The sequence below is a fragment of the Haemaphysalis longicornis genome, unplaced genomic scaffold (genome assembly GCF_048455015.1).
Source record: "Haemaphysalis longicornis isolate Haplotype H1 unplaced genomic scaffold, Haemaphysalis longicornis Haplotype H1 scaffold_1, whole genome shotgun sequence".
Lineage (NCBI taxonomy): Eukaryota > Metazoa > Arthropoda > Arachnida > Ixodida > Ixodidae > Haemaphysalis > Haemaphysalis longicornis.
The window spans coordinates 24301404-24329133 of NW_027526203.1; the positions used below are offsets into that span (position 1 = coordinate 24301404).

The 27730-nt window shown below is 45.4% G+C and overlaps 1 protein-coding gene and 1 long non-coding RNA gene across 3 annotated transcripts in view; both read right to left on the reverse strand.

Annotated features, from left to right (window-relative positions):
- Positions 1-18661, reverse strand: part of LOC144175534 (tRNA (34-2'-O)-methyltransferase regulator WDR6-like) — a 161844-nt gene extending 143183 nt beyond the window's left edge. Inside the window, exons 1-2 of the mRNA XM_077704610.1 lie at positions 18421-18661; positions 4065-4163 (exon numbers count right to left, since the gene is read on the reverse strand). Of these exons, the coding sequence (XP_077560736.1) occupies positions 4065-4163; positions 18421-18487 (166 nt within the window). The 5' untranslated portion in view covers positions 18488-18661. The remainder of the gene's footprint in view (positions 1-4064; positions 4164-18420) is intronic.
- Positions 18662-24276: 5615 nt separating this feature from the next.
- On the reverse strand, positions 24277-26174 carry LOC144163376 (uncharacterized). Of its 2 annotated transcripts, none has more exons than XR_013320903.1 (3): positions 24919-26174; positions 24680-24834; positions 24277-24549 (listed from the first exon to the last, which is right to left on the reverse strand). It is a non-coding gene; the product is annotated as an uncharacterized LOC144163376 (long non-coding RNA). The 2 variants fall into 2 exon arrangements; XR_013320902.1 differs by having other exon boundaries at positions 24278-24549; positions 24680-24814; positions 24919-26170.
- Between the last annotated feature and the right edge of the window lie 1556 nt (positions 26175-27730).

Genomic DNA, 27730 nt, shown 5'->3' on the forward strand with positions numbered 1-27730 from the left:
GCGGTTTCTTTTGCAAATAACTCACTCAACTCGATTCCAAGATGCGTGTCAAACAGAAGTATTCTTCTGTTTTTTGACTACTGCACGGCACATCTGATTGACATTGACTGGCTGCAGAACGTGAAGGTGGTGTTTCTGCCACCAAGCACCACAAGTCACCTGCAGCTGCTGGATGCAGGAATCATTAGAAATGTGAAGTTCCACTTTCGTAGCTTTGCGGTCCATCGGCTCTTGGTCAAGATAGCACGAAAGCACACAGACTTGAAGATCAATCTCCTTAAAGGAGCCATGAAGAGAAAATGCAAGTTGGTTTTATTCAAAAGATTTCGTGTTTTATAGTGCCCCCAGCGCTTGTCCGGATACAAACGGTGCTTTATTCACTGAGAAATTAAACAATTCAAGTTAAAATTTTGATTTTCCCGCTCAATCGTGCGTTTTCGTGGTCCCAAATTGCATCACAGGAACCGACCGCTCTGCAGCCTAGAGTACCTTCATTCACGCATCCACCGTACAGGGTAGAGACACGTATACGCTGGCGCCGCCATTTTCGGTTGCTCGCTCGCCGCTGAAGCAAGTCATTGTGTCAAAACCGCGCTAAAATTATCGCCGCAACGCGGTTTACTTAAGAAGTTTGAATCATATTGTCTGTTTCGCGTTGCTAGGTCTCATGGGAAACGAAAAGAATAACGCGTTGAGCCCGTTGGCCCAATTGCGGCGGCATGGTACCGTTCAAAGGTTGTCTCCACCCTGTACAGCGGTGTTGGTTTGTTCCCGCGTTTCTTTACGTTCCGTAACCTAGATGGCGCCACCATACCGTGGCAAGCGTTTGGTTTGTTTTTGCCCGCATTTAAACCTGGCTTGTTTTTGTTCTGGGAGAAAATATTCGTTCCCTGAAACAGTGCTCGCTCGACAAATGGGGTCACGTAAGACACCGTTGCTTGCGTCAATCGGCCAGTATCGTCTGAGACAACCGCAAGCCCCGTAGTGCTGTGCAGCTAAACCAAGCATGCTGTGCACAGTACGAACAGCAGAACGCATCAGTACTTCTATGTTTACATGTGCTTTCGTAACTTCCACTGTTTGTCCCATCATTCTTATTGCTTTGTAAAGAATGTGCCCTAAATTTAAGCGCAAATCGCTCGTTCGTCTAGTTTGTAAGCTCTACCTAATTTGCGTCTGCTTCTGCCAGCCTCCGCCAATCACAGAGCTGTGACATCATAGGTTCTGTTGTGAGAAATGAGCTGGTGGGTCGCATGACCATTCCCGTTTTTCCTAATTATGTAGCTTATTTGAGCGAAGTTTACGTTAAAAGTGGTGTCAGTATGATTCTAACGAGACAATCTTTTGAATGAACCAAACTTGTGTTTTCTCTTCATGGTTCCTTTAACGCCGTAAATTTTTTGGTGATGTTTTGGGACCGCATCAAAGTGGAGACGATCGCAAACGGTTTGAAGAAATGTGGCTTTTTCAGGGCTCGCAACCAAATGGGCGATCAAGAAGACGAGGCTGCACTCGAAATTCCGGAATGGGACCAGTTAGACGTGGACATTTCATCACGAGAGCTTTGTGAGCGGATGAAAACCTGGCAACCTGCGAATTGCACACTATGCAAGATATCATTGCGGAGTCCTGCGGAGTCAAACACTTGGACACACGTCGTAGCTTTATTGGGAACGCAGATCCGAGTGACCAAACAGCAGCTGCTTTTTCCACATTTCAAAAGAATTTACTCCTGGACATTGAAATGAAAAACATGCAGCGTAAATTGCCTACCTACTTCTATGTTGCTCAACAAAAATGAGTTTATGACAGTGTATGCATATTTTCCTCCTTTTCTTCAACCTTTTTGGATAATATGATGTTCTCATAATATGTTTTATTTTCCAGCTCCCATGAAAAATGTATCAACGAGATTCCACAGTATATGCCCTCTATCCCAAATGAAAGGGTATCACTTGAAACATGGTGAGCCGAAATGGTTTTCCTGATAGGGCGCTAGAACATTTGAAAGCAGAATTTTTAGATCGACCAGCCTTACCTATGCTGCCAAAATGAATGCTGGCAGCAATGATAGTGAGCCACGCATCAACATACTTTTAACTGCACGCGAGATGAAAGGAGGTATTTAAAAATTTGCCCCCGCTAAATCAATAATAAAGGGCACTCTCTTCTATTCGTTTGCGCGGTTTTTGAATCACACATTAAAACTGACCGTAGTGTCACGTTTAGACACTACATGGCAACATCTTTCGGATTTTAGAAAACTTAGTGCGAAATTAAAATTCCTTCTGCCAGTTTATTTAGCAATTTTTTGTGGTTGCCCCGCTACATAAAACACCGAATTTCATATGAGCTAGAGGACGTGCACTCCACAAAACTAGGTTGTTTGTCCCTTCAAACAAGTTGTAAGGAATTTTATCTTTTAGGCTCAACCATAATCCAGCTATAACCACAATACTGAAACTGAATCATTGCTTTATCATTAAAATTATAGAGACGCTAACTGATTTTTCAAAGTACCTACAACTCTAAAATGTCATGGTAGACCTCCTTCACATTTATGAGTTTCTTGAAGTGCACCCAACTTCGTGCACAGGGGTGCTTTCTTCTGCCTCCACTCCAACAACTGCTGTGGCCTGGTGTTTGTGTTGATGGTCGTACAGCCCTGTCTCGCAACAGAGTAGGCAATTTCCTCCACATTCTGGCAATAGCCAGTAAGCAGCAAGGGTAGCCGGGTGTGTGCAACCCAAGTGCTCTACCATTGCTGCGTAGCACTTACACTCAATAACCACCGGGTAACTAGCCACGAGCAACACCCCGTCTTTTGTTATCTACACAGTAAGGGCTACATACACCCCCAACATTATCATTCGTCCTTCAAAACAACTGCCTCCTCAAAGCAGGCAATATCCCTTTTGTTATGTACACAGTAAGGGCTACATACACCCCCAACATTATCGTCCGTCCTTCAAAACAACTGCCTCCTCAAAGCAGGCAATATCCTGGCCCCAACCCCAACCTCGTTTGAATGGGGGGAAATAAGCCACCCTGGTGGCTCCATTCCCCAAAGTGCACTTTCGAGCATAACATAAGGGAACAATCAGAGGAATTGCTGGATCTAGCCTTCGCAATGACCGGAATGGCAACAAAAAGAAGCAATAGTACACACTTCTAGTATCCGGCAGTTTCCTACGGCAATGTGAAGAACCCCAATTGTGTGTACTGATGCGTGTCACGGGACATACTTTGATACCGCATTTACTCGCATAATGATCGCACTCGCGTAATGATCGCACCCTTAAAGTTTATCGTCAAAATTCGATTTTTTTTATTTCCCGCGTACTGAACGCACCCTGAACTTGCCGCAGCAGTATGTGGTATGTGTGCCAAGTCTAGCTGATGATGATCGTGCTTACCTGCTTCCTTCCCTTTCAAAGCGGACATGGCTGCGTTATTGGCGCAGACTTGCTGATATTAGCGGTATCGACAAGTATGCGTTCAATATTGATGAGAAAGAAACTCTCATTAAATGCACATAATGTACTAACAAGACAAAGAAAAAAATGCGCTCTGCTTGCTGCGTCGGCCCCAATGTCTGTTTTGATGTCCCTCACTGCGACAGCGGCAGCCACTTATCGGTTGCCCTTTTGCACCTCGAAGCAAACTCGTTCAGGCGCATTCCATAATTCATGAAGACACTGCACTTGACGTCACTTTGCAAAGCGGCTGGTGGCAGTGTGCGGTGTTTTTATTGTGTCTGTATTATTTTTATTATGTTCATGAGACCTATCGTAAAAATTCTGACCCGCCACTTGCTTCCGTTGTGCTCAAAAGGTTTTCGCGAAAAATTTACCCCACCTAATGAACGCACCCCTAAATTTGCATCAAATGTTTGAGAAAAAAAAGTGCGATCATTACGCGAGTAAATACGGTATTTTGCGCCCCGCATGGCTTACACCTGAGGGGTAATGTGCCTTGCAAGCAGTGTCTGTGCACAGTACGCTTGTGTGTCCCAAGTCACTGTGCTTCAGCTGTGACACCCCTCCCGCCGGATGGCTACTCACCAACACGTATCCCATGCACATTGGTGGTGGTGAAGGCCGTGTGGAACCCCACCTGGTTCAGGGTCTCCAGGCTGTAGGCGTACACCCGATCACCCTCCCCTGCACACCCAGCATAGGGAAAGTCATGCACTACAGGTTAGGAAAAGGGTAAAGGAACGCGCCCCTTTCCAACACACTCGTTTTGTTAAAGGAGCCATGAAGAGAAAATGCAAGTTGGTTTTATTCGAAAGATTTCGTGTTTTATAGTGCCCCCAGCGCTTGTCCGGATACAAACGGTGCTTTATTCATTGAGAAATTAAACAATTTAGGTTAAAATTTTGATTTTCCCGCTCAGTCGTGCATTTTCGTGGTCCCAAATGACATCACAGGAACCGACCGCTCTGCAGCCTAGAGTACCTTCATTCACGCATCCGCCGTACAGGGTAGAGACACGTATACGCTGGCGCCGCCATTTTCGGTTGCTCGCTCGCCGCCGAAGCAAGTCATTGTGTAAAAACCGCGCTAAAATTATCGCCGCAACGCGGTTTACTGAAGAAGTTTGAATCATATTGTCTGTTTCGCGTTGCTAGGTCTCGTGGGAAACGAAAAGAATAACGCGTTGAGCCCGTTGGCCCAATTGCGGCGGCACGGGACCGTTTCAAGGTTGTCTCGACCCTGTACAGCGGTGTTGGTTTGTTCCCGCGTTTCTTTGCGTTCTGTAACCTAGATGGCGCCACCATACCGTGGCAAGCGTTTGGTTTGTTTTTGCCCGCATTTAAACCTGGCTTGTTTTTGTTCTGGGAGAAAATATTCGTTCCCTGAAACAGTGCTCGCTCGACAAATGGGGTCACGTAAGACACCGTTGCTTGCGTCAATCGGCCAGTGTCGTCTGAGACAACCCCAAGCCCCGTAGTGCTGTGCAGCTAAACCAAGCATGCTGTGCGCAGTACGAACAGCAGAACGCATCAGTACTTCTATGTTTACATGTGCTTTCGTAACTTCCACTGTTTGTCCCATCATTCTTATTGCTTTGTAAAGAATGTGCCCTAAATTTAAGCACAAATCGCTCGTTCGTCTAGTTTGTAAGCTCTACCTAATTTGCGTCTGCTTCTGCCAGCCTCCGCCAATCGCAGAGCGTAGCTCATGTGACATCATAGGTTCTGTTGCGGGAAATGAGCTGGTGGGTCGCATGACCATTCCCGTTTTTCCTAATTATGTAGCTTATTTGAGCGAAGTTTACGTTAAAAGTGGTGTCAGTATGATTCTAACGAGACAATCTTTTGAATGAACCAAACTTGTGTTTTCTCTTCATGGCTCCTTTAAAGGTAGGCCCTGTAAACCATCTCCGGACGACATAGCACACTTAAGCGGGAAGATTATAACGTTTGCGTGGTGGCAGTCACTTTCAGTTCAAGACAGGCCTCAACCATATTCGTGACCAGCATATTATAAACAATTTCATTCGAAAAATTTGGTGTTTATAGTCAGGGGTACCGGAGAAGGGGGCGCAGGGGGAGCGTCGGCTCCCCCTCATTTGCAGATGCACAGGTAGCACAGCTCCCCCAGTCAAGGGGTACCTGTAAGCTTCTGCTCAGCAACAGACATATCCAGGAATGTTCTATTTATTTGCAGAAGGCAAAAAAAAATCATCCACCCCTCCTTCTAACGACGACGATTGTTGAACACGAAGCTTTCTAGTGATGGATTCTTTCGTTGGGCAATCCCACACTGTGAATATGTGCTGCTCTGGAGGCAGGCACCACTTTTCTAGAATACCCACAGCAACTCCCAAGTGTGCACTCCACAGGCCTAACGTTTGGGCTTGGGGTGTACGGTGTGAATCGGTACCTGCTGCTTGGGTTCAGTGAGCACTTTTTGAATGGGTGCCGGTCTGAGGTGTTAAACTCCAAGATGTGAAGAAAGGCCTAACATTACGCCTAACGCAGAGCAACACCATTCTCATCCTACGTCGGCCTGTGGATGACAGCTGTCGATGTTCACCTCACAACTTGACGTTAGGCCTATTTATGTCTCGCTCTCACACGCCTGCGTCACTTACTCCCTCTGCTGAATACCAACCTTCAGCAGAGGGGTTGTAACGAAGCTGTTACCAATCTTCGCAAGGAAGCGTTTTAATTTTGCTACACTTCACCCACAATCATCGTCGTCCGACAAAGTTGGCTTTCCTGCAGGGCGTATTCGCGTTACGCCATCAGTGAGAACAGTAAAGCTTCGCTTTAAAAGATTAAAGGCCATATTCCGAGTCCCTCCTCCACTCCATTCAGCTGAGGGGAGGATCTCCTCCACTAGAGGCTCGAGTGGAGGAAGGACTCAGAATACCAGGGTAAGAATCATACGATATTCGCTCCAAATCTCGGGCGGCTAGTCACTATTTCAACGACATTCCCTGCCTTGATGGCAGACCCCACGGTTCTGGAAAGATAGCAATTTAGACATCCGCCGTTTTCAACAGATGTATTTTGGAAAGGCCTTCATATGAAGCATTTCTGGCAATAGCCTGCCATAGCCAACATGTGGTCTTGCAGCGCATCAATGTGGTGGTATCGACGTAAAGATGTATAGTATATTGTTAGTATATTGTCTTTGCCCTTTGTATGGGGTTCATATTATCGTGATACCAGCCAGCTTCACTCGCTGGTGTGACCTATATTTTTTATGTAAACGAGCTCACATATCTTTGGAAATTTGGATTCTCCAAATAGCTTGAGAAAGCGGCTTACACCAATAGCATAATCAGTGATATTCTGATAAGTTGTCAGCAAAGGCACTGGAAGTGTGCCTTATAATACAAAATATGAATGCATCATACTTACCGCTGCACAGATAGGAGTTTTTTTTAAATAGTGGCAGAACTGACAATCAGAACTACTCCATACAAAATTAAAACAAATGAGCCATGGTACATACCTCGTCTGTACTCGTAGTAATATGACATATGCTACAATATTGATTTCCCCAAATCATGAACCGGAACATAAATTCATCGCACTGACCCCACCTGTCATAGATTCAAACACACAGCATAACTTCCTTTTAACTTGTCTTTGTATTTCACTCTTTACTCCCGTATTTGTTGCATACGCTATCTTCTGGTAGGATGGATGTGCAGGCCTGGTATTTAGGCTCGCAGTTAAGAGGTCTGTCTGTGCAAGAAGTGCGTACTGTTCTTGCAAATTTCTTCTTTTCTGTTTTCATATATTTGTAAAGTGTGCACTCCTTTTTTGCATCGATAAGTACAAATTTATAGAACTGTGTGGGCTAACGATGCCTTTTAGAGAGGGCACAGTCCCCGCCAAGAAAGCAACTGACCTTTTACTGTAAAGCAGTATACCTTTCACCAGCCAAGGAAATTTTCATGTCCATGTCAGCAGAAAACTCCCAGGCTACTACTGGCTACACAAAAACATCCCAGGCTGCTTCTGGCTACACCCATGCTACACAAACTAATGGCACCGCCAGGGATCAAACCTTGGCCTGAAGAGAAGCGGAGCGACAGCCCGTCGCCTTGCCGACTAAGCTACGCCCACACGTGGACTCAGCGTGCAAGGAGGGGGAGGGTGCTTTTTTGAGGCAACACATAAAACAAGAGTGAGGGGAAGGCAGTGAGAGAGATGACGCCATAGCCGCGTGCACCGCCCTCCTCCTCACCCTTCGAAATTTGCTCCACTCTGTTTTCTTTCTGCCGACACTGCTGCATTCGGGACGCTGCCCCTGCAAATGCCAGGTAATGACTGGAAGAGTCTCTGGTTTCACTCCTTGTAGAGCCACGTGTGTGAATTCAAGCGACGCCGCATGGGTAATCGTTGTGGGTGTCGTTTACAGCTTCGCAGTCCAACCATCTTCACAGAGTGGATTGGAGCCAATTTTTTTTACTCTGCTCTCCTACGTCTGTGATTTTGCATGAAGATTTGATTGGGTTTTATTTGACTTTTTGTCGGTGTTGGTAGCCGTTATTTATTTGTTCGAGTTATCAAAAGCAATTTCATAAGTCCGCAAGTAGGATAAACGATAATAATATTAGTCATAATCATAATGGTTATGACGATGATGATTGTGGTAGCATATTTCTTGCCCTTGCAGAGAAGAAATAGTTCCGACGATACGGTTTATAATGCCCCCAGCGCTTGTCCAGCAGCAAGCAATGTCTTATTCACTAAGAAATTATTCAATCCGAGTTAAAATTTTGATTATCCCACCAAATCATGTGTTTCGTGGCGTCCACGATGGCTTAACCTGGACAGGTCTTCGAGAAAACGTTAGTACGTTGTTCAGTCTGCAGCGGACTGTTTACCTTGTTTACCATCAGTCCTCCTGGATGGCGCCACTATACTGCACAGGGCAGCGGTCCGCCCTTGCTTTGTTTGACTGTATTCGCAGCTTGCTTGTTTTTGTTATGGTAGGTATTAATCGTTGCGTGAAACATTGGGTATGCTCGACAAACAAAAGACAATGTCACTTACGCCAATTCGCGAGTGTCGTGTGAGACAACCCCAAAGTGGCGGACTGCTGTGCAGCTATAATAAGCATAGTAAGCGCAGTACCAACAGCAGTACACACTGGTGCCTCTATGTTTACGTGTACTTTCGTAACTTCCATTGTTTCACCTCACCATTTTTATTGCTATAAGATGAATAGGCATTACATTTCGGGCCATTATCCCGACTGCATAAATTCACGGTGAATTCGCCATATTTTTTGCGTAGGTAATACCTTTGCCACACGTACACGAAAAATGACATTAAGTGCAAATGCTTTAAGTTTCAATGCCATTAATTCACTGCTGGATGCAAAAATCTAATGTCCTTCGCTCTAATGTCATTTTTGGTTTAAGGAGTTCTGCACAACTCATTCACTTTCACGAACGCCTGAAATCTGCCTACTCTCGAACGTGACGAGCACCAAATGAGACCAACGAAACTCTTAGCACCAGAGTGTTGACATGGAAACTTAGCTGAACTTCGAAATAAGACGATTTTTTTTTGTGCCCTCTTGGTGGCGAAGTTTTGAAGAGCAAGTTCACTAAAAAAATGGCAAAAGGCAAAACATCCTGCTAAATTTTTCGAATTTGGCTACCGCTGGCAGACGATGGCAGCTGCTGAAGCCACTTTTAGGAACGGCTCACACCATTTTTAAGAAGACACTATTTCTCATAATGTTTTCTTTCACAAAAAACCTTTTCAACCCTTGTAAGACGTTTATCTCTATGTTAAAGACAACTAAAATATGAGTGAATTTCTCTTTTAAGGCATGATCCCCATCATGTGTAACACATTTAATGCCTTTGCATTTCCATGTGTAGCACCGCCCGCCCAATTAATGTCATTCGGTATCTTAAGGCTTTAAAGGAGCCATGAAGAGAAAACACAAGTTTGGTTCATTCAAAAGGTTGCCTGGTTATAATCATACTGACACCACTGACACCATCAATTTTCTTCTGTTAGCTTTTATTTGCCTTTCAGCAGACAGGTGAAAACCTATTTGGCTGAGAACAATTTTATCATCATGTGGCCGATTGGCATGTCTTCTAAGCACACAGCAAATGTCCTCCCTTTACGTTGAATAGTTTTACATAATTCTTTTCGAATGTAGGTACATGTGATCCAAAATTTGATTACGTTTAAAATTATGAGCTTTTTTTTTTCATTTGCAGTAGATTTTGCAAGTAGTATTTTATATCAATCAGAACTAGATCAGCTGGTCTTTCAAATGGTTTTTATGTGTGTGGTGCAAAGCGATGCCTCACGGTAGCCCCATATTGTTCAAAAGTGGCCACACAGCCTGAGGGAGTGTGACTGCCACATTAAAGGGGCCATGCAGACAAAATACAAGTTTGTTTTGTTCGAAAGATTTGGGGTTTTGTAGTGCCCTTAGCGCGGGTTGAGCAGCAAATGATGCTTTATTCGCCATGAAATTAATCAATTCAAGTTAACATTTTGATTCTCCCGACAAATCATGTGTTTTGTGCCGTCTGCCATGACGACACAAGGAAGGGACTTCAAGTGAATCTCAAGTGCGCCGTCCCATCTGCAGCGGACTGCGAAGCCTTGTTTACCATCAATCCTAGGTGTCGCCACCGTACTGCTCCACACCGCTCTTCACCTTTGCTTTGTTTTTGACTGTGTTTGCTCCCGGCTTGGTTTTATTACAGTAGGTACTAATTGTTTCGTGAAACACGTACGTCGACAAATAAAGTCGCATAAGACAATGTCGCTTACACCGGTCGGCCAGCGTAGTCTGAGAAAATCCCAAAGTGCTGCACTGCTGTGCTGCCATAACAAGCATAGTGCGCGCAGTACCAACAACAATATGCACTGGTTCTTCTTTCGTAACATCCATTGTTTCACCCCACCATTCTTACTGCTATAAAATGAATATGCATTACACTTAAGCGAAAATAGCTCATTCTGCAATCTTATAAGCCCTGCCTAACTTGCATCTGCTTTTGCTGGCCTCAGCCAATTGCACAGCTGTGCGTATGGTGTCATATGTCCTAGTGCGGGAAGTGAGCTAGTGAGTCGCATGGCCATTCCCTTTCCTAATTATGTAGCTTATTTGAGCGAAGTTTACATTTAAAGGGGACATGAAGACAAAATTCAAGTTTGGTTCATTCAAAGGATTGCCTCGTTAGAACAATGCGGACACCACTTTTAAGCTAAGCTTCACTCAAATATGCTATGTGATGGGGAAAAAAAGAATGGCCATGCGACCCACTAGCTCATTTCCCGCAACAGAACCTATGATGTCATACCAGCCAGCTCTGCGATTGGCGGAGAGTGGCAAAAGCAAACGCAAATTAGGCAGAGCTTATAAGCTTGTTGAACGAGCTATTTGCACTTAAATTTAGGGCACATTCTTTTTAAAGCTGTAAGAATGGTGGGACAAACAGTGGAAGTTACGAAAGCACACATAAACATAGAAGTACCGATGCGTACTGCTGTTGGTACTGCGCGCACTATGCTTGGTTTAGCTGCACAGGACTGCGGGGCTTCGGGGGTTGTCTTAGACGACACTGGCAGATCGACGCAAGCAACGGTGTCTTACGTGACCATATCTGTCGAGCGAGCACTATGTTTCACGAAACGATGATATTCTCCCTGAACAAAAACAAGCCAGGTTTCAATACGATCAAAAACAAACCAAAGGCAGAAAACGGCTTGCCACAGTATGCCAATCGGCTGCAGAGCGGTCAGTTTCTGTGATTTCATTGCAGACCACGAAAAGGTTCGATTTAGCGGGAAAATCAAAATTTTAACTTCATTTAATCACTTTCTCAGTGAATAAGCATTGTTCGCCTTCGGGCAAGCGCTGGGGGCTCTAAAACCATGAAATCTTTAGCATAACACAAACTTGTAATTTGTCTTCCTGGCTCCTTTAAACACTTCATGTCATTTTTCGTGTCCCTGTGGCACGGGTTGCACTTCAACTGATTTTTTGTTCTGAAAAAAAAAGATATATAACCTCCGCACATCCAATAGCATGGCCAACCCAACCTGACGTAAAAACTTATCCTCTCGCCCTCAGCATGTTACAAACGTTGCACCAAATAATCCCTTTCTTTTGGCCGGGCGAGTAGCTATACGTCAATGAGAGGCTAAGGGAACATAAGAACCTCGCGGAAAAGACTGTTGTTTCAAGACCCTGGGCTTTGCACTGTAGAAAATGTGCTTGCGTTTCGTTGTTCGGAGAGTGTGAAATGCTCACCAGAGAGAAGTTATCGAAGCGCTTCAAACTGAGCGGCTTAATGAAAGCTGTAAGCACGCCTTTGGTTGCGGTCTCGTAAAAAGAAAAATTATCTGGTGCAACGTTTGTAACATGCTGAGGGCGGGTGGATAGGTGTTGACTTCAGATTGTGTTGGCATGCTATTGGATGTGCGGGGGTTTATATATCTTCCTTTTCAGAATTAAAAAAGGACGATGCTATATGTACTACGTAGTGAAGTCCCACCGGAAATTGCTATACGCACTACCCATATAGCGCCATCTAGGGGTGCTGTCAGAAACACTTTTTTTTTATGTTTTTTAACGTACGTGGTCTCAAGCGTTTGGCCAGTCGACACGGCTGCTTTTCGTCGCTTTTGACTGATCCATGGATGGATCGATCCCACCAATCTTGTTGCGACAAATCGCGGTAATAAAGCGCAAGTCTTGAGTCGTGGGCCGGGCTGATGTACACGATTCGCGCCAGGGCCGTCAAGCTGGCGTGGCAACTTTCCGATCACGCCGTCAACACACCGCAGTGGTTCGAAGACGGCTTGCCCAATCTGAAGGTAGGTATTTCTGGCCTCGTTGGTTTGTCCCGTAACGCTTGCTTTACTGATGTTGAAGTAGGAGACCCGCATCGACCACCGAGCTTGTGTTTCCGTCACCAGCCTTTCCAGCCGATGCGCGAGCATGCATGCGTTGTCGCGTGGTTCCTTAACAGCCGGCCCGTGCAACTGAACGGTGCGAACGCGTATTGTATGCCTTCAGCGCGTTTCCCCTCGCCTTGTTAAATGTTGTTGCATGCATTGTTACAAATGGGATGACGCATAAGGACAAGCACTTTTTTAATCAACAAGTGTGAAGCTATTAGTAATGATAGATGGGGGGAGTCAGTGCTGATGCTTGGATCCGCTTCCTAGTGCCGAATAGGCATGGAGGTGTATACCTTTCTCAAGGCCAAAACATCGTTCCAAGTTGTAGTGAAAGTGGCCATGAAGGCACTTGTGCCCTTTTTCTTATCGTTTCTCCTTGAATCAGTCTCGTATTTATGCATTGAGAACCAATTCGGCCAGCGGCACACTTTATTGGTTCCTTATGCATGGGCGTCAGCAGGATTTTATATTGAGGGGGCCGGCAAATCCAGTTTCACGAAGGAAGAGGCAGAGGGCATGGGAGAAGGTGCAAGTTTGCTGGGGTAGCTGGGGGGGGGGGGGGTAGGAGGAGGGGGGGGGGGGACATGTATACGTTCCCATTCTGCAGTATGATTCTAATCTTGTACATTGCTATTTTGAATCAGAAGTGGTTTTCTTTGGGTGGCAATTCCTTTTTCCTAAAAAAATGTAGTTCTTACTGTAAACAGCACCAGGCAGCAAAAAAAGGATATCAGTTCTAACTGCGGAGGAAAAAGGTTCACGTCAATTTATAAGGCTGTGTCAAAGACTACGACAGCTTCTGTATGTGGTGTGGTTCCAGTTGGGCTAACAAGTGATTTGCAAAGAAATTGGACACCACTTCACACTGTGTGGCCGCATACAGTTCTGCACCATCTGCCCCAATTTTCTGTGACTGGCAATAAAAACTGGCTGCTTGAAAATAATCATGAAGAAATTTCTTAGCCACATTTACATTCAGGCAAAAAGTATTGTGCAGCCATTTCATGTAATAAGAGTTGGTATGGAAAATCATGCTCAATAGGTTTTTCACGAAAGTTGGTTTCAAGAATTGAAATTGGGCCAGTAGAACAAAAAATAACACAAAATGAAGAAGGTCCTGGGTTTTGCCATGTATATTTTTTTGCTCTTTTTCTATCATGTATAGAAGGAACACATCTGTATTGCTAATTATATTGCACCTTTGGTTTTACAGGTCACCCAGAAAGGACAACACCAACTGAAGCTGAGGATATGGTGTAATAAATATTTACTTTATATTGTAAAACAATGGCAGTGTTGGTGTCTTCTTGAAAGTGTAAGAAACAACAGCCTTTCTTGGACCTTCTGCATGGAGACTTATTTTTGGATAACCTGAAATTAATGTGAAATAGTTAACTCGTTTCTTCTTGTCTACTTTTTCTTTTAGGGTGGTGGGTGCTTCTATTTTTTTCAGGTTGTTTTGAGTTGACTGTTTTTCACGATTGGTTCAGTTATTTAAGCATTCTGGAGTAGACATATTCTCATTACAACTGAGCAGACGTCGCCTGACGTTTACCATGCTAAGCGTCACACGTGCACCCTGCATGCTCACCATGAGCACGGACGAGTTGAATTGTATGAATGAAGATAGCACAGAATTCTTTTATCAGCATGTAACCACCTAAGAGTCACATACTGGAGCAAAATCATGGGCATCTTATGTGCATAGAAATAATAGCAGTTGCCCTGCCAGTTGGAAAACATACAATTCAAACAACGCAGATGCTAATCAATATAATTCCGTCTGCTTAGAAATGGCCTCTTTCCTGTATTTTCTAGTTTATAGATATGTAACATGACGCTTGGCTGCAGCAGCTCTGATAAACTAGAACGTGTCAACAATGAAGAGATGGGCATTGCTTCCACATAATTTACAGAGATAATTTTTTTTTACCATTCGTGATGTGAAATTTCCTAGGCGAGTCTTTGGATCTTGGTAAGAAACTGTTACAATGCACAAAGTAAAATGTGGTGGACAAATGGCACTGCTTGCATGTGACATAATGTACGTGAAAGAAAAAAGTTCTATACACCTTCCTTTTCCTGTGTCTGCATGTTGAAAGCGCCTTTATTTACCAAAAGAAGGCCGAGTGGGAAGATGGGTGTGAAACGTTTAAAGGTCACATTGCAAAGGAATGTTTCCTAAGCGTTTCTTAAACACTATGGATGAGCTGCTTTACATCAGAGGCGTTTCTTACTATCACATTTAGCCCCGGTGACTTTCTTGCACAGCTTACCCGCCATGCGGAAAAGCCAACTTTAACAGCTCGAGGCAAGGTGTACAAACACATATGAGCACAGGTGCATGTTCTCCCGTTTGTACTCAGGAGTTCCTGTAGAACATGCTTTAGTTAACTGCTGCGTAGTCAATCAAAACTGGTGTTTTGTGCGCCGCCGAAACCACAACGCGCTAAGAGGCACGGGGCAGCGTTGTAGACAGGGATCTTTAGTGTTGATCGAAACATCGGGTACACGCAGTAATTTTTCGCCTTCATCGTAAATTCAACGCAGCCTTGGCTGCCGGGAATCGAACCCGAGACATTGTACCCCCAGCAGCCTTGAGAGACCATGCGAGATCTGAGCAATCTGGCGCCTGATAAATCTTATTAAGGCGAATAAAGCCGCCGTGGGATATTATTTAGAGAGTTGGCAATACCCAGGAATGAACAGCTTCCGGCTACACATACTTGCTTACACAAAACTCAAAAATAAAATAAACAAAAAATGACGCGGCCGGCCCGACCCAACATACGATATGTTGATCAACACCGTATTAACCGTATGTTGTGCACCGGCTGCCCGCGTAATTTCTGTTCCTGCCTCGATTAAAAGCTCAAACGCGTCGTAAACGTCCCTGTGGACAGCCATAATCTATTTCGCGCCCTTGACTGCAGCGCAAACTTTGCCGTGACCGAAAAGGTACAGGTCCGCGCAAAAGTAAACGGAGCACAGGAGCGGCGGCCGAACTGCATCGCTGCGCCGCGTATGGGCGCCGACGGGAACCATGGAGCGCCGGTCAAAGAGTGTGTTCACACTGCCCCCGCCGCCCTATCTGATATGTTTAATCGCCGGTCTGCTGGCGTGTCATGCTCGGCGAGACGGTCTTCAAAAGGCAGCGCTGGGCTATAGAGGGGCGCTGGTTGCATTGCCGCTCGCAGGCATCAGCGGCGACCGAATCCGCTGCTCATGAGCTGGACGAAGCTGCGCGCGCCCGGAAACGTGCCTTGTTGCGCGCTGTAAAGGGCGGCATAACATTGTAGGCCGTTGCGATTTGACATAGCATGTCACTGCTATGTAATAATTTTAAGCGGCCAACACAATTGCCATGTACAGTATAGAAAGCACATTCACGAACATTTTCGTTGTTCGGAAAAAAAAAATCTCGCTTACGAGATTTCTTCTTTACTTTTGGGTTTGTCCCAAGTTATTGCTGATTGATTGATTGTAGGGTTTAACGCGCCGACGCAACGCAGGCGATGAGGCGCGCCGTATTGGAGGGCTCCGGATTAATTTTCCAAGTTATTGCTGCCGGTCAGTCCAGGTCTGTTCTGAAGAAAGGGAAATAAAAAATGTCCATGCGGTGGAAATGCTGTATTAGAGAACACCGTAAAGAATAGGTACAGTCGTTGCCTGCTATTACAGCGGGCCTCATAGGGCGCATATTTTTTGTCGCATTGAAACCGACGTTGTTATTTTTAACAACCACCTGATATTTATTTATTTATTTATTTATTTTACCCTCACAGCCAGAGGCATTACAGTGGGGAGTGGTTACAAGTCAAGATAATACAGAATACAAATACAGTGTAATTGTTAATAAGAAAGATACATGAAGTTGCTCCTAATTATACAATCTTTGCTACGCATGCGCGAAACAAATAGTTATCGGCAATCGTAACAATATCTTCGGGAAAGTGGTTCCATCCCGAAGATGTAAGAGGGAAAAAAGACTGATAAAACGCTTTCGTGTAGCTTGGCTGAAAACCCACTTTGTGAAGATGATCGATGTGAGAAGAGAAGTACAGAGGCCGGGGGACTAGTTTATCGCGAAGAGCAATGTTATGATAAAGCTTATGGAACAAAGTTAAGCAAGAAATCTTTCGGCGAGATGATACGAATGGAAGCACAATGTTTGACTTCATTGCACTTGAACTTGCACCTCGGTTATAATTAGATAGTATAAAACGAACAAAGTTATTCTGTACGAGTTGAAGTGGGTTAAGGAGATCTGCGTGGTGAGGGTCCAAAACACGCGTAGCGTATTCAAAATTTGGTCGCATTAGTGTTTTGAATAGCAGTAATTTAAGCTCTGGCGGTACGTTATAGAAGTTTCGTCGTAAGTAACCTAACATGCGATTAGGGCTGTTCATTACATTTTGAATATAAAGGGACCAGGTCAGGTTACTTGCTATGTGGACACCTAAATACTTATACGACTTTACAGCTTCTAACGCAGTATCGTTTAGATAGTAACAAAATGTAGTGGTATTAGTGCGGGATATTCGCATAGCTTTGCATTTGTTAATATTTAGTTCAATACGCCATCCCATTTAGTTAGGAAAGTGTTGCAAATTTGTTTTGAATTGAAGGATGGCTTCACCGCATGACCTCAATGTCTTGCAAAAAGCGCCGTCAAGGCCGTAAAATGACCGATGACGAGTATAGTCATCATGACTGATGGCGACCAGACCCTTAATCGGTTAATTTGGTACCAAATCCTATGTCGCCTAGCCTCGTCAACGGGAGCGAAAGGGTTAATGCGACAACAAAATATGCGCCCTATGAGGCCCGCTGTAATAGCAGGCAACGATTGTACCTATTCTTGACGGTGTTCTTTAATACAGAATTTCCACGACATGGGCTATTTTTATTTCCCTTTCTTCAGAACAGACCTAGACTGACCGGCAGCAATAACTTGAGACAAACCCAAAATTAAAGAAGAAATCTAGTAAGCGAGATTTTTTGTTTCTGAACAACGAAAATGTCTGTGAACGTGCTTTCTATACTGTATATGGCAATTTTGTTGGCCGCTTACAATTAATTATATCGCAATGACATGCTATGCCAAACAGCAGCGGCCTAACAATTTTATGCCACCCTTTACAGCGCGCATCAAGGCACGTTTCCGGGTGCGTGCAGCTTCGTCCAGCTCATGCGCAGCGGATTCGGTCACCGCTGATGCCAGCGAGTGCCAATGCAACCAGCGCCCCTCTATAGCCCAGCGCTGCCTTTTGAAGACCGTCTCGCCGAGCATGACATGCCAGCAGAGCGGCGATTAAACATATCAGATAGGGCGGCGGGGGCAGTGCGAACACACTCTTTGACCGGCGCTCCATGGTTCCCGTCGGCGCCCATACGCGGCGCAGCGATGCAGTTCGGCCGCCGCTCCCGTGCTCCATTTACTTCTGCGCGGACCTGTACATTGCCGTTCGTACGGAGGTCGCGTCAGCCCGCCACCAAGCAAGCTCGGGAGTGTTTCTGACAGCTCCTCATAGATGGCGCTATATGGGTAATGCGTATAGCAATTTCCGGTGGGACTTCACTACGTAGTACATATAGCATCGTTCATTAGGACATCAGTTGTAGTTCAGCGCCTTGTCCTGTCGTTTCTTCCATCGGTGTCCCCGTCTGCGTGAGCCGGTAACCCCACTAACATACATCACCAACTAGCCCACCAAGCCATCCTCGTGAACTTAACAGAGCACTCGTTTCCACGGGAACACCGTGATCGCAGCCTCGGGCACTTAACAAAGAGAAGAACGTGTTTCCCACGCTCCAAGCAGTGCCCACGCTCCAAGCACTGCTAGTGAAAAACCAACAACATCGAGCTTTCTAAAAAAGGGCAGGGCACCTCAATCTCCCGGTAAACTTGCCAGATGCACTGTTCGTAATGCTGGCGTCAACAATTACACGTCCGGTAAAAAAACAGCAGCCCCGAGCCGGCTTTGGCACTGGGCACCCACCTATGAGGATGGTGTTGCCCCAGAATGCGGCCGCTATAACGTGCGTCCTCGACAACAGACACTCCATGGCGATCAAAGTCAGAGGGCTGCCGTTGCACCAAAGCTCCCGAGATGAGACCGCATGTCATGACCGTGGGCAGGGTCGATCGCCATTGGTAGCCGACGCCGCCGACGCTTTTAGAGGCGCGCACATGGACGAACGAGCGCTGCCATGTTTACAGCAGTACGCTGCTGTTGCCAACAGGTATTGGTCATCCTGCGCCATGTTTTCAATCCGTACGCGCCAACTCTGCGCGAACAGGACATCTTGTATTCTAAAAATATTTAAGGTTGTATTTTTGCATTTTTAGTTTTGCAACACAAATATTGTAAAATTTATTTTGTTTTTTCGGCATGACCATGGCATGACTTGAACCTGAGTGAAGGTCAAACCATGGCCACCGATATCACTCCACGCGCGCTGGTCAAACAGGTAAAACCGGGTAAAACTAGAGTGAACTAGAATCACTCTAGGTAAAACCTTCACCTTATAAAACCATGTAGGGGAACTGCGAGTGTTACCGATGCATATCGCAAAGTCCATGCATGTGTTGGGTAAAGTCGTAAATAGATTTTATTCCACGGTGAAGAAGTGCATGGCCTATCTATGAGTAGAGCATAAAAAGTTGGGCCCATCTCCCCGCGAGGGGGACTTGAGTAAATGCGCCGCATAGGGGGTGGGTATATTGCGTTAACGTTTAGTGTTTGGGGAGTTGGTGGTAGTGAATGCGTTGTATCAGCAGCTTCTTGACGTAGTTTGAATGAGTCAAGGATATAAGGCGCGTTCGTAGCCTTTCATTCTGTGTCGGTTTTGTGGCGCAGTGGGAAAAGCACCATGAACCTCGCGTTCCGCCCACAGGCAGTGAATGCGTTGTATCAGCAGCTTCTTGACGTAGTTTGAATGGGTCAAGGATATAAGGCGCGTTCGTAGCCCTCCATTCTGTGTCGGCTTTGTGGCGCAGTGGGTAGAGCACCATGTACCTTGAGTTCCGCCCGCAGGGTCGTGGGATCGAAACCAGGCGCCGGTAAGTGTTTTTTTTTTATATAGTGTAGGGGGAGGGGTGCGGACTACTACGGACAACTAGAACGGGTGACATCGTGAGTTAAAGAAATGCTCCGGCCCGCCTACGATCCGTGTTGCAGTCCTTATACTGTCCTAGTCGGTCCAGAGAGGGCGTCCAATAAGTGCATTTCCCTCGGGAAGCCTTGCCTGGGAGTGGCACAGAGGTCGCAGGCGGAAACTAGCGTCCTGCGGGGCGGAAGCTGTTAGCAGCGCCGAGAGATTAGAGTGATGTCTTCCAAAGTTCGAGTGCACTGTCCGAGCCACAAAACCTGCCAAGGAACCGGGTGGACACGGCGTACAAGTGTTGGGCGGCTCTGCCATAGCTTTGTCGTTGCGCGGAGCACTACCACGTGTGCGGCGTAGTGGCGCAGTCGCCACCATGTTCGTCTAAGGATGGGTGACTGATGGGCCATTGACCGTCGTGGCGGCTTGAAGTGGCGCTGCTTATATTGGGTCAAGGTAGGCGATCACGTAGAAGAGTGGTGAATGCCCTCCGAACTCGAACGAATCGTTGTAGATGGGGACGGACGAAAGTAGCCTCCACAGAGCGTGTCCCGTCCGCACTGTCGTGGAAGGGTTGGGTTGATATGGAACGATTAGTCGGGCGCAAGCTGCACGACGTTTGTGCGTTCGCGTGTAGCTGCCCTGACTCGGACCGGAAGACACGGCGTCGTTTGGCGAAGGACCAGGTGCAAGTGCATGAGGTGGTTAGAGAGGAGGAGAATATGAGGACGACGAATGGCATCTTCCAGGTCCTGAATTAATCCCCAGCTTTCCGGCTCCATGGCCTCCGCGATCGGCTGCCGGCGGTGCCTAGTTCAGCCATCGGCCACCATGCGATCATAAATGAGCGTAACTCTATTGGCTGCGATCTTTTCAGCCCGATTATCATAATTTTCGAAATGTTCTGTGATGTTTTTCTTATCATGTTATCTTTGGAATGAAAACTACCAGTATATAAAACATGGTTTCGGTATATTGGTTCCACAAGGTTCCTGAAGGGTTTAAAGTGCGAGTATTGCGGAGAAGCGTCAAGCATTGCGGGAAAAGCTCCTGTCACCCCCGGAGCAGACCACGTCACTCGGTGGGTGCTTTGCCTCGTCGTTGTATCAGGCCGGGTTCCAAAGAAGTCGCAAGTTTTTTTCATGCCTACACGCGTTACTGGCGCGTTGAATAAGAAACGAATGATGTGAGGCTAAAGCGAAGCTATGGTGCGAGTTCGGGGTGCAGTTACAAATCGCCGGTGTGTGAGTGCGTAGGAGCTTGTGTGCATGCGTGAGTGTGCGTGCGTGCGTGCGTGTGCGTGCATGTGTGCGCGTGCGCGTGTGTGCGTGCGTGCTCGTGGACGTGTGTGTGCGCGTGTGAACATAAAGCAGTCGTGAACGTTGTGCAGAAAAAAAAGTTTGGTTAAATACATTTCACTTGCCACTGGTTTCCCTCTTTGTACAGCCCCGTATGAGATTTCAAGTGACGTCACATTGGTAACTGCATTGGGTGTCGTTTACAGCTTCGAAGTCCAACCACATTTACAGCGTGGGTTAGAGCAAAGTTTTTTTGTATTTTGCCTAATTAGATAATTAGTGAAGAATATTTAGCCAGCTTCTAAAGCAGCAAAGGTAGGCGAATAATTCCAAATAGAAATTGTTGCGTAGAGGTTTGCAAAACTTCCGAATAAATAGTTTCCGTAGTATTTTTCAACTTACTCATGCATGATATACAAAAACACGACGTGCCATGCCCGCTTGCGTGTCGTGATTGCAGTGCTACAAAACATTAGGTGCACTAACAGCCACAGGCTTGCTGCCGCTTAAAAAGCGACAGGTCAGCGACGCAAACGATAACCGTTCCCTGTTCTTATCGCTATGACGAACTGCCGCGAGGGGAGCACATCGGTGGCGTAAATGGCACAGCCAACGCCTACATCGCTGAACTGTCGCCTTTGCAACGGCAGCACGCCGATGGCTGTTTGTGGCGAAGCATTTGGGAGCACTGCAATCAGGACGCGCAAGCGAGCATGTCATGTGGTGTTTTTTGAACATGTTCAGTAAGCAGAAAAACAGTTACACTGAATAGATAGAGAGACGGAAACTGTTTATTCGCACATTCTGCAGACCGCTCTGCAACTTTAAAATTGAATTTTTTTGCTTAGCTTCGTTGCTTCAGAAGTTGGCTAATTAAGCGTGACTGATTATCTGATTAGGCAAGGAACAAAAAAAATAGTGTGACACACCACATGTAAAATAGAACAACATGCATCATCTTTAAACTCCGGCTGAAGTCCGCTGAAACACCCTTATATATAGTGAACAAGTGGGCGAAGCTGGGCGAGTCGGTAAGGATTCATGATTATAAACATGTAAGTTTCCTCGTCCTGTCTCTTGCGCTGTTTCTAATCTTATATATAGTACTGTGGGTTGAACAATGATATTTATTTGAGGATTGATTAGAAAGCTGGGGAACTGACGGACCGACTGACTGGTTGGATTTAATGGATTTAATAATAAGTAGCAATGCACCAGGAGAAAATTTGGTTGCGACTATTACAGTCAAACCCGGTTATATCGAACTCGCAAAAAAAAACGCCTGTGAGTTCGATATATGGCATAATTCGATATATGTATGCTGAAGAATTGGACAGCATAAAAGCACCTACCGTTTATGAAAGCACTTTATTAATGAAACAAACTCACTTCCGCACGAAGTAGTCCTGAATTTTCTTCTGTTTAAGCAGCTTCGCTGCCTGCGACAGCACGCACATTTCTACATTGTCCAAGGAGTCGGAGCAGCTGAGGCCGCCACCTTCCACGTTCGCGCAGAAACGACGAAATAGTGCCAGCGCATCAATCACTTCTGAGACTGTGGGCACACGCTCCGAACGCAAAAACAGCAAAAACAACAACGCGCGCCTCTCCAGAAACGAGAGAACTGGAGTGGCAACAGCCTGTGATTGGCTGTCTGAGCAAACGGGGCGGGAGGGCCAGGATTATTTTTATGTTGGGGGTCGACGGCGGCTTCCCGACGCGGAAACAGCCCGAGAGAGAGAGAGGGAGAAAGAGCGAGGTGAAGGAGCTGCACAGGAACCGCCGGGCTAAACCGCATTTCGAGGGTGTGTCGGCGGGTTTCTCCTCTGCCGCGAGGGAAAGCCAACTTGGGGGGGGGGGGGGGGGGGGGGGGGGCATTTTTGCGCCGCTGGCGTTCGATATATCGGTAGTGGTTGCTATTCTTGTTCGATGTAAGCGTAATTTTTGCTATACATTCTCATAGAATACATCCCGTGCGCAGAAATAGTTCGATATAGAGGATAATTCGATGTAAACGGGTTCGATATAGTCGGGTTTGACTGTATTAACTATTTCCCTTTTGTGGTAATCTTTATCTAGCGACAAAAAGAGCCTTCCGATATGCCGCCTATTTGGATTGTTCCGTTTGCGAAATGGCACCGTGCGTATAGTTCGGCATACCGCCGTTGGCGCAGCCGTTCCAAGATGGCCGCAAATGTCCGCGATGGCTTCCGCTCTTCTCTAGGTCAAAGCATAGGGTCAAAGTCATCCCAAAATTGTGAGAACGCGATTTCAAAATTATGGTAGCACTACACTGATTCCGGGATGCGCAAAAGTACGAAGAAGCAAATTTCTTATCAACTGTTCCGGCAATCTTGTTTTTGTTCTGGTCAAGCACAGCTTGCCAAGTTTAGTATTTAACTTTTAGGCTAACAGCTGTGAATCTGTTTGGTGTAAAGTTGTTCTCGAACAAAACAAACAGCTCACAGTTGGAGCACTTTACCCCAAGTAGCACCAAAACATTAGAAGAACGTATTTTTTTTGTTTGGTGCTAACGTTAGAGTAATGTTCTTAATGTCATTTTTTTTAAATGTTTAACTAATGTTATCAAAAACGTTACAGTAATGTTTTGTCAAACATTATTTAAACGTCCACAAAACATTTTTACAACATATTATTAATGTTAATGTTACATTTCCCTAACGTTGCAGCGAACAAGCTAATAACGTTCAAAAAACGTTTAAAAACAATGTAAAACGTTACATCACATTTCGCCAAACGTTATGCGAACAGTAAGAAAGCATTTCTACAACATATAAATACTTTTGGAGTTACGTTTACCAAACGTTGCAGAAGTACCCTACAAAAACATTTTAAGAACTAAAAAACGTTACAGTAACGTTTCGTCAAACATTATTGGAACTGTGAGGAAGCATTTCGACAACATAGTAATTATGTTCGATTTACATTTACTTAACGTTGCAGAAAACACGCTTGAAACAATCTTTTAACGTTGCAAAACCTTTTCAGAATGTGGAGCAGGAACGTTACAGTGACGTTTTGCCAAACGTGTGGAATGTGTATCGTGGAGCATTGTTTCTGTTATCCACGTTTGCCGGTTACGATATATTTTAAAGCATTTTCAAAATAACAAGGAAAAGTGAACTTTTAAATAAAATTTTATTTTATTTTTGCATGGTTACAACATTTTTTTATTTACATTCCATTGCTGCTGCTGTGCAGGAGAGGAGGCTCCATCCAGGGGCTGGCTGCGTCTGTGTGGAAAAAGCAAACAATTCCTACTTCAGTACGCTGCGGCAGTAGGCGGTTTTTGCGCGAAAAAGTAGTCGCCGCCTAAGGATTTGTTTAGTTAACGAGCGCACACACGCACGCACTAAAAGGAGAGTAACTGAACAAGCAGCTACGCAGCAACTCGTGCTAACCATATGACCAGAAGAAAGCAAGCGCACAAAATTTTGGGTTGCCTGACTCCCAACTTGAATCTCCCGAGTCTATTCGTCAAAGTCGCTCGCTAGCGGAGTGTTGTGTCTTCTGCATGGTTCATGTATTTTTATTAGGCAGAGATTAGGATGAAAATCATTTAAATATAAATGCACTATTAAATTTTGAGAATATTAGTTTATTGCTTACCTTGTGGGTTCCTGTAAGCCCAATATTCGCAAAGTGGATCCAGTCACCAATGATGTGGCCCGCTATCGACTGTGACCTGCGTCACACCAGCAGCAGCTGGAAAGCATAGGGCGCGACTAGTTATGGGCTGCATAGCAGTTCATAAATTGAACTACTAAAACAAATCAAAATACGCTCTCAGAAATTTTCTACACTCACCAAATACTATTCGGGAACGGATACTAACCTCTCGGACCTTTTTCTTCTTTTCTTCCTGTCCAACTGTATATAGATGACCGCTACCTCAATCGAAACAACCCATCTGAAAATTCGCTTGGTTGTAGAAGCGACGTTTGCTCCTCCAGTCCGGCAGATCTTTCACCTAAAAAAGAACACAAAGTGCTACAGAGGTACGTATTACAGATGGTTCACACAAAAGAAACACCCATTAAACACGAATGTGTATAATGGTCCAAGTTTACTTACGTAATAAAGGGAACCAAAGTGGGAACTCATAAACGAACAACTTCGATCCTAGTCTTTCTCAGCACTGAAAAGAGTTGTGTGACATGTTTAATACATGCTTGGAACAGGCTAGGGGAAGAAAGGAGGAAGAATTTGAGCATTTTACAACAACCCGGGCATTCTTCTTTTTTTTTTTTTTAATTTGCACGAATGCAGGAAGGTTCTGTTTTTCAGTCAAAGCCATGCGTATCATTGCAGCCACTAAATTTGTTAGCGTTCACTTTAACCATGGTTTTTGTTTTTTCACGCTCGGCGTTGTTACCTCGTCATATGAAACGCACCCTGTAAAGCAAGAAAATACTCACGAGTTGCTCCTACACTCCTTCCTTGTATGTCGCTTACATTGCCCAAACGCCGCCTCTGGCGCTTCGTTTTGAATATCCAGCGATAAACGGGTCTCGGTTGGACAGACCACGGAGAAAGATATAACACCATCGAACAGGCTACGACTGAACAAGCATGCGCTTGCGCATATACTTACGTCTACAACTGCAGTGTTCCAGGTAAACGATCCGGTGTAACGACTGGAGCCACTGGAGCTGGGTGCGCACGGGGTCGGCAGGGGCGAGAAAAGACCCCTTGAGCCCTTGCCCTTTTTTCTTTCCCTCTCATATGGGGCGAGAAGGCAGTGGATCTCCAAGCAACTTTCCGCAGCCGCTGTCTGCGGCTGAAACCTGTCTGAATGAACAAAAAGCCGTGGGGGGATGCTACACAAAGGAACGTCGCACAATGCGACGGGAAACTTCACCCGCCCTTGGGGACAGCGCCGCGAAGTTCGCCTTTTACATCGCAAAGTGAAGACAGCCTTACCTGCTCGTCTCAACGAACAGAATGAAGAGGACTCGCGAACAAGATTGACTTTGAACGAGACTGATCGTGATGCCCGGATCAAGGAACGCTTCATAACCAAACATGAAATACGAGTGGTGTAGGGAGAAAGTTTGTAAAAAACACCAGTGGCATTTTTTTTGTAAACTAGAACTTAAACGTTTTGATTCACTAGTCAGAAATATCATGCTTCGATGAAAAAAGAATTGTGGGCAACTTAACCAGTCCGGCTGGTGCGTACGGAATAACTGTGTGGTCACATAACTACAAAAAAGGTTTTTTTTTTTGCTTTAAACAAGCGAGTTACCCCTGCAGCCTTGAGCACTATTAGCGAACACGATTACGTAATTTCTCGCCTGATCGCCGATAAAGCATGCCTTCGCCAGGAATGCCTTCGCACATGGAGTCCATCTCCCCCCCCCCTTCTTCCTCCCCGTTAAACGGCTCCGAAAATTATAGTCTCACGACTAGAAATAATAGGATATCATTTCACAGTAAATCACTGAATATTACGCAAATTACGGATATTACGGCTAGAAACTGCTCTTTCTAATGTTTTCTAAAATGTTTTCTGAGTGAATCTAGAGCAATCTAGCTCTCCCCTGCCCAAAGAACCACAACTTAATAGGAAATAAGCCGCAACGAGTAAAATAAATCTGCTTTATAATAGGTGTTGCTTGAAGTGTGTTAAAGAAAAACCTAACAATGGACACAAATCGTAAGATAAACTTTTTAAATGCGGCATTAATATAATAAAAAAATTCAGTAAGTGCAGTACTAGTCATTCACGACATATGATTTACCAAAATCAAAATACAACAATACGTTCAAAGCAAATAAGGCATACAAGAACCAGACCGAAGTAGGTGGCTAGTACCAACAAATATATTTTACATGACCTGCTCGAGACAGCTAGCGCACCGCTGGCGTTGTCTTATTACCGCTGTTTCCAGAAAACTGCACGTGCACTGCTTGCGTACTCAAACGCTTCGTCGTCGTTTTCTACCGTCGTTGTCTTCTTCCATCGTGGCACGTTAGGAGCACACTACGAGTAACCATATCTGTTCTTCAAAATGTTTTCGCATCGAAATGCCTTTGAACCGAGAAGTCCGTGCATCGGAAAGCCCGTGCGCCGAAACGTGCTTCACCGAAATGTCCCAGACCCCGTCATAACAGTAACAGGGAGACACTGAGATCGGATGATTCGTTTCAAATTAGCTCGATGGCATAGGCGCCAACAAAGTGGGCGCTGAAAGGCTCGACCCCCCCCTCTTCCCTCACCCTCCCCATTTTTCGAGGGCTTCGTGTCCTTACGCCGCACACGATGATGGGAAAAATATGGGTACGCAGCTTTTCAACAACAAACGCAACTCAAGGTTTTAAACGAAGTTTGCGTAATTGGAGGCTAAACATTGCGCTTCGGCTGATTATAAGGACTCGAATACTTCCTAACCGTCTTGCCCTTGCCTGTGAGAAGAATTCGGGCTTTGAGTTAGCACAATGTCTGCAAGGCACAAAATGGGTAAAAGGAGTCATTTCAATTACATTTGAACCAGGATGTAACTAACTTCCATGTGACGAATTCCTGGATTTAACAAAGTTTTTCAAATCCCCATTGCCAGCCTCATTGAAAACGATGCGTTTTCGACCTGACCTCTATATAACGAAGGCATGGCAACAGTTACACCTTAATGTAACGAATTCGCTACGCTGATGAGCCATCGTTTTTTGCACTTTTTCTGAAAAATTGGCTGGAGATAATTTAGCGAACTTTGCCCGCGCTGCAAACTACCGTGTGTTTCCAATGTGAGTGTGGTGTCGCAGGTGCTAGGCCCAACTGTCGGTGAGTATATTCGCGCGTCTCCACTGATTTCTGAGGTGTAGGTTCGTTGGTGATGAGTTCTGCTACTAGAAAACAAAAAGATTTGTCTTTTCAAGACAAGCT